General features: G+C 38.1%; 1 protein-coding gene across 1 annotated transcript; it reads right to left on the reverse strand.

Moving 5' to 3' along the window:
- Nucleotides 1-787: 787 nt before the first annotated feature.
- Nucleotides 788-5,477, reverse strand: dhfr (dihydrofolate reductase; the record flags this gene model as incomplete). The annotated part of the gene is made up of 3 exons (XM_010785133.1): nt 5,219-5,477; nt 5,017-5,066; nt 788-909 (listed from the first exon to the last, which is right to left on the reverse strand). Coding segments are annotated over exons 1-3 (264 nt in total), but the record flags the coding sequence as incomplete, so codon positions are not given.
- Nucleotides 5,478-7,835: the final 2,358 nt, after the last annotated feature.

The following is a 7,835-nucleotide window of genomic DNA, read 5'->3' on the forward strand; positions in this document are numbered from 1 at the left end:
ACTCAAGGCCCGGGGGCCAAATCCGGCCCGCGACTTCATTTAATGTGGCCCGCAAGAGCTTGCAAAGAATATAATACGTTTATTATACGGTTACATGCCACTTTACAGAGGCCTGTCCCACAACGCATCTCGTTTTGTGACATGCGCACTGAAGAGACTTGCAATTATTTGCCCTGGACTTCTGCTTTCAAACTTAGTTAGTTATTACCCAATCCGATAATAACCCAATTCAGAGGCAATAATTTAATATAATACATTATTTTATATATATATATATATTATATATTTATATAGTTACAACTGGCCCTTTGAGTGCAACCATAATGCTAATGGGGCCCGCGATGAAATTGAGTTTGACACCCCTGGTATAGAGTTTAAAGAAAACGTTCACTTGGAATGTAATTGTGCCCTACGTCATTGCTTTTATTTTTTCCTTTCCTATTTTGCAATTGATCTGAGGTTGCTGGATATCAGGAGCTATATGAATTGAGCAACCTTAGACTCAACCCCGTCATCTAAGTATATTCAACAAAAAAGGCAGTGCACCTTGGGTTTTTGACCTGCAAAACGCTCTCTGTCTGCCTCAGGCCTCAAGTCACTCCCAATGCCAGCATTGATGATGGTTATGGTAAGTTTTAAAATGACACCATTTTGTTGACCTTTAAAAGGAGCATTTCATATCAGAGGTAAGTTCCGTCTTCCAAGAATACATAAAAATGTTATACCTAAAAAAACAACAACATCCCATTGATGTTGTTTGTACACCCTGCTTTATAGTAGCATGCACTGTGTGTGACACATACCTGCACTCCCTGCTGAGGACGATATTGATCCTGTTGTTTAGGGGTCTGTTCTTCTCTGGGATGGAAAACCATGTTTTCCTGCCCATTATCACCACATTCTGCTTGCCTGCAGGACAGCAAGGTTTAAATAAATGAATTCATGCATTTTTAGTCAACACTCCTTGACCAGTGGTGAAGATTTATCCAACTTTCTTAGATAAGTTATAGATTTTAACATTTCTCAAAGATAAATCCTTAATTAAGCCTAATGAGTATTGTAAGAGACACTCTGCAAGGGAATTCCCCAATATGTTTTTCCTTTGTCGCATTATTAATATTCTTGTTTATTTTACACTGCTGCTAATTTTACAATGTCCAACATTTCAGAGATATCCAAAAGTCATGGGATGACAAGATGTTAATTTAGGACTCTTTGCTAATTCCTTCTATGTGAAGGTGTGAGAATTATAGATACAGCAAGGAAGTGCTAGTCTAACTAGAAAATGCATTTCCTGCAGAAAATGCGTGCGAATGCTGTAGGCTGCGCAAATTCTTTGCTGAATTTAGCTGAAAATACAGAAAAAGCTGAACATTTTAATAGTTGAATGGTCTCTGTAGCTGCTTTTAGCTACAGAGACCAAGTAAGTGTGTAGATTTGGAAATTGGTCCGTGCGCAAAGCATTGTGGGGATTTTAAGACCGCGGAGCAGGGTAGGATTTTCACCGGCGGCCATGACGGCCATGCCGTCATTGCCCCTCGGTCTGGCCGTGAAGCCCCGAAAATAATTGTACGTCCTACGGCCACCATGGCCTGTTTTGCCCCTGATACAATGTCTTGTGACCGTTTTAAAGTTGGAATAAAGTCTCTAGCTGAAAGTATGTGGAAGGAGTAGCATTTGGCGCAAGGTGTAGATAAAAGAGGACTTGAAGGTTCCTCCCATTGAGTTACATGTTCAAAAAAGAGTTTAAAAAGTCCATCATGTGCTGAAAAGGAAGAATATTTTGATATTTTAATGGTTTCTGTAGCTGAAAGTAGGCTGAAGTTATTGAGAGCCAAACTATTTGGTGAAATAATTTTTTTAAAAGAAGAAGATGATTAAAGAAAAGAAGAAAACAGCATTCCAATAATTACAGATAAACTGAGATGCTGGTCATAAAACCCTCTTGACATACTGTCGGCACCAGTTTGATTTAGTAAAAGACAACTTTGATATCTTAAGTCAGACACCGAACAATGTTGGTGTTACATGGAATTCAAGCCTCTCTTTTGTTCAATACCAGGTGTTACAAAGATCGTCTTCCTTCACCTATAAAACATAGACAACAATCAAGCCTTTTTATACATGGCTGGTGCAAAAACTAAACCCTTTGTTTCATCCAGGATTATTGTAACATTTTGTTGTCAGCAGTGATGTAACAGAGAACAGAGTGGTACTTGGGGGGTGGAGCTTTTTATTGCTATTCCGTAACGTTGCTGCCTGCCCTATAGATCCACTCCCTTTACCTGAAATGTAAGAATCAGCCAGCCCAGAAAGTTAGACATGTGATGTTCAGTGGGGTTTTGGTGCCACAAACTATTGTGCAAATCCTCCAGAATTATGGGGACAGCCCTGAGGGGTAAACCACATAGCAGGAATGACCAGGGTTCCTTCGACTTAGCTGGCTCGACAAAACCAGAACCTTTATCAGCGGTACCACAGAGGTATATAGATATCAACTGTCTTAGTTAACGCAGGCTTTGTTCCACAGGCTCTGTGCCCATTCTTATAAAGCAAGCCAATTTGGTCAAATGAACATGTCATTTGATTATTCTACTTGATCGATCGTGGCCTATATCTGACTTATTCGAATATAAAACAAATATAATGGCATAAGGCAACTGGTTGCTACAAATAACAGAGGAATGATGGCATAAATGTACTAATCCTCTAAATCCAAAAGGCAGGCTAATAATTTCTGTGTTACTTGATGCAATGTTTGCCTCCCGTTTATTTCTTGACAACTAGACATTCCGCAGTTCTTAAACTATAAAAAAGATGCAGCAAATGTAAAGGTTATTCTCAAATTCGCATTAAGGTACGACACTGTCTCATAAGAATCCTTTAGTTATTGTTCAAATCCAAGTGAAATATATTGTATAGATTCAATATTATCTGTAATAAATACCAATAGATTAATCAATTTTGTAATTGGAATTCTATCAGCTGCAGTATACCAGCAGATTATAGCGTACTACAGCAAATCAGGACGAGGCATAAAAACCTATTCCCGAGTGGTGACATTAAGGAATTATAGCGCTTTCATATGATAGTAAACTATACCCATAAATAGGCTTCTATGGTGATCTATTTAGGTATGCAACTTGCAAATATTTAGGAGCTAATTAGAAACAAAGAATATAAAATGTTCCCTTATTCAAAATGAAATAAAATTATTCTTGATCAGATTTTCTGCATTACTGAGGGGGAAAAAGCAATCCGATGCATACAACATGTGCTACTGTAACTCAAATCACGTTGGTCTCTGAAGACTCAGGCTCATGATGGAGACATGTCGGCCTAAAGAGTCCAGAAGCCATCCAAGGAAACATTGCCAGTTACAGTAATCCTGGTGCATGGGTCAGACTATGTTTCCGTAAAGCACATTAAACTACACTCCAGATATTCCGTCTGACTCCTGGCTAGCGCCATCAGCTTGTCCATTATTATCCAGTGGTCTTAATGATCTGAATTAAATCTCTAGATTAACTTGTTTTCATACATTTCAACACTGTGTGTGGACCCTTGTCTATCATATGTTTTATAAGCCATCGACATTTGCCTAATACTGGAGTCCGATTGGCCGGTGTTCTTGGGTACTTTGGTCATTTGTAATAGCTAAACCATATACATCAAGAGACAGCACAGTTAATAAAAGTGTGCTCATTTGAGATTTGGGGTCATTCTCATATGTCATCCACTAACAGAGTAGATGATGTATTGTGTTGTACACGGGCGCAGTGTAGCAGTGAATGATCACAAATGAAATACTATAGTGCTTAACCTGTCAAATTAACACATGTGCGTTTGAACCAGCAGTTGGGAAAGGGTTGAAAAACGGAGCCTGTTAAATGGGTCATTCCAGAAATTGAAGGACATTTTCCGTCCCACCTATGAAATTTCAAATATTCCATGCCCAAAACGCAAAAACATGCACTTGTTGTGTTAAATATACTTTAACTTAGACAAAATGCAAATACAGTTGTAGAATTTTTTTTCCAACATATTAATTAAAATGTTCCTCGTCCTTGTAGACCAACTTGCATGTCAAATTAAAATAGCCTTTTTTTTCTATTATCTTGTTGATATACAGCTCTGAAAAAAATGAAGCGACCACTGCATCATTATTAGTTTATCTGGTTTGACTATTTATAGGTTTCTGTTTGATTCAAATTATTTGTAATTTCTATGTTTCTATAAACTACTGACAACTTTCTCTGTGTTCAACAGACACTGGAATGTAATGGCTGCCATACATGTAGAGATTGAAGAAACATTTGAAGTGGTCTCTTATTTTTTTACAGAGCTTTATGTATATCATAAACACCAGACATTTTACACTGACCAAAGGTCAGTCCTCTGGTGTTTTTCATATATTTTCAGTCTTTAACTAGTGTGCCACTCTAATGCACCCGTTACTCATATCATCAGAATAAGACAAAAAAACATTTCAGAGACATCTTTCTTTAGTTAAATATCTTGTCCGTGTCTTTAAAGTAGCAGTACATTCTGCAGCTAGCAATAATCCCTGAGGTAAAGGCAAATATAAGTATTGATTAGCAACCCTGCTACTATAATTAGAGTAATTAAGGTTACAGGGTTGCATTTTCTGAATTTAAAAAAAAAAAGTTTAGTAAAATTGATTGTAAAAATTTTTTTTCTATTGATTTCAAAGATCTCGCACACCATTGGGAACGTTTAAATAGCAACAAAAAAATATCTAATAAAATGTACCATTGAAGCCTGAGCTGCCCAAATCAATGTGATGGTTTACTTGCTGTTTTTCTTAAAAACTATCACAGAAAATTAGAAAATAAAGGGTTCATTATGCGGAAGTTTTGATAGCTAAATGTCCTCCGACTCTGGAATAACCCACATGCCTTTATACATAGAATGTGTGGTTGTAAGCAAAAGTAACATCATGTAACTCAACATATTCACTTTGATTCCCCACAGAACCTGGTGAATAGAGCTTACCTTCCACAGAGGGCGTCGCTGTCATCTTACGGAAATGTTTGAATTCGTTACTATAAAAGAAGAACATAAAGTTGTTAAGCTAACACACAGGCTACCTGTCACACTACGCCACTGTGCTGCTCATTATATATACTCCAGCCTTATCCCCCACAGTCAGTGTATTACAACGTTAGCGGGCTCCTCCGTCCATCAGGGGACTTACTTGAGTCTAACTGGATGCCAGGGCAATTGCCCGTCCATCCCGATGCCCAGGTCAGGACACACCGCCACGATAGCGTTCAGCATGCGGGACATTGGAAGGGCCGGGACAGAGCTCCGAGTGTCTCTCTGTAGATCTGAGAATGCTTCCTGCAGTCAGGTCAGGATGGTCAGAATTCACTCGAAGAAACCGCCGGAATTCTTCTTCTTCTATGAGTTTTACTGCAGCGGACAGTCGTTTCGTTACATCACTGCCATCTTATGGAATAACCCGAACACTGTTGGAAATCATGAAGTAGATGGCGTTTCCATAATGCTAGGAATACCATTTTTGTGGGGGAGTTGTGATTATTTTATTTATTTGTTCCAAAAGTACACATTTAAATATGGAGTCAACATTGGTGGCATATGGACTGCATTTATATGGTGCTTTTATAGTACAAAAATAATAAGTACAAGTTCCAAGTCAAATTCCAACTGCCGTGTCACAAACAGAACTGTAGCATGCTACCAAACGTATAAACAATTCAATCAAACTGTTTCTTATAAAAATAATGCAATGTGCCATTTAACAGCAGTAACAGAAGCGCTAAAAAAAAAGGAGAAGCTCTTTGGCCAGCATGGTCTATATAGCAACAAACTGCAACCACCTTCAAAATGAAAGGATCAACCAAACCAAACATTTCTTTTTGCATATCTTCAAAACCTTTGAACCTTGTAACCATGTGGATGATCCATAGCCTGTGTTCAATATTACTCTGCCAGAAGTGGACGATACAAATATGATCGATGTGATGAGCCAATAAGGGCACATGACCTATGAGTTTATTTCAGTCTGTGTGGGACAGTCAGCCCCTCAGCATCAGGGGGGGCTCTGACTGTGAAGACAGCAGGGGCAGCAGTGTAGCGAGTCATGGATGAAGAGGTCACACTCCACACAGAATACACTGCGACACGATGGACAGGTGAATGCCTTGAGACATAGGGAGAGAGAGCAGATAAATAAAGATGGATAAAGGGATTTAACTAGCAATGATCAAATGAATGCAAGTACACAATTAATATTAAGTGTTAACCAATGTAGTTCCACATAGTTTGGGGACTTGTAAAATGTCTATACCAAATGTCTGGTTTGTAAGACATGCCTTTTGTATCTGGAACTTTTGTTATAATGGAATTGATAAAGATTAGGGTGGACAAGGCACAGATGATGAACTGCAGCGCCAGCATTGCATCCCTCTACTGTACTTGCTAATAAAAAAGGTATAACATTTGTAATTTTATTCCTAAAAACAATGTGGATATACTGTGTATCAGTTGTTGTTTTTCCAATGGTCTAATCAGTACCCCTCTGTAACTGAAGAAGATCGGGTGCATAACAAATGTTTTATACAAGCTAAACGGTACTTTCTGTGGCGGGTAATCAAATCTTTGAAAAATAAGAGGCTGTCTACAGAAGCTGTGGAAAAGGCGCTTTAGGACCAAACTCCACTAAAAGGAATGCCGATGTATGCTTGGAACAAGTCAAAAGTGGTTTGGATTCATCCAGTTGCATATATGATGTGTGAAGCCTGGAGTCCTCTGGACATCCATGAGAAGTGTGTGTTTTCTTCAGTTTTATAAAGAATTCTATCTGTTGTTTACACGGCTAGAAGGTTTTAAGTGAGGAAGACATCAAGCATGCAATTTATAACATTACATTGCATTTAGCTGACGCTTTTATCCAAAGCGAATAACAATAAGTGCATTCGACCAAGAAGATACAGACTTGAAGAAATAAGAATCATATAAGTACTAGGGCTGTCAAGTTAACGCGTTAATAACGCAAAAAACATTTAACTCCAATAATTATTTTAACGCACGTGTATTTTTTTTCCACTGGCCCCTCTGGGCCGGTGGACTTGTATTATCACTGGCCCCACCATTGTAACCACTGGCCCGGAGCATTCGTCAAAAAAAAAAAGTCGACTAATAATGAAGAAAATTAACACATTTGTTGCAATAGTAATTTATGCACTAACTACATTACTACTTGAATCATCAGTTCTTCCTCAATTGTTCATATTTGGTTTATTAAAATAATGATATTGTGGTCATTGTTAAAAAATGTCTGCTATTATTATGAGTATTATTATTTGTATAAAGCGCTTTCTGCCTTCCTGTCATTAGAAGTTAGAAATGTAATGAGTATGTAATTGATTAGATTAGAACCTTCATTATCCTAAACTGCTGGGACATTTCCCTAAAGCCAATACCTTTATATTGTCTACTCTTCACTTACTTGTCAGCATAGGTCGGCATTGATGTACAGAGCCGACAGAAGACCTTGTTTATATTGGCATCATATTGAGAGGTGCAGTGACGCGTCCTAAAACCAGGAAGTAAGATGCTGGTTCCCTCGACAAAAAGCAATGGGATTTCTCCACAGGATTTTGGAAAATAGATGGAAATAAGGTCTGTGGAAAACAAACCTGTTTGATAAATGCACGTTTTGTTCAGCTGGATAATATCCACATGTCTACCCTATTTTTATAATTTTCGAATCATAAATCTAATCGATAGATTATTAAAGGGTTTTAGGACGCGTCACTGCACCACTAGAAGCCAACTCCATCGATCAA

The sequence above is a fragment of the Notothenia coriiceps genome, unplaced genomic scaffold (genome assembly GCF_000735185.1).
Source record: "Notothenia coriiceps isolate Sejong01 unplaced genomic scaffold, NC01 NC01_scaffold00027171, whole genome shotgun sequence".
NCBI classification, from domain to species: domain Eukaryota; kingdom Metazoa; phylum Chordata; class Actinopteri; order Perciformes; family Nototheniidae; genus Notothenia; species Notothenia coriiceps.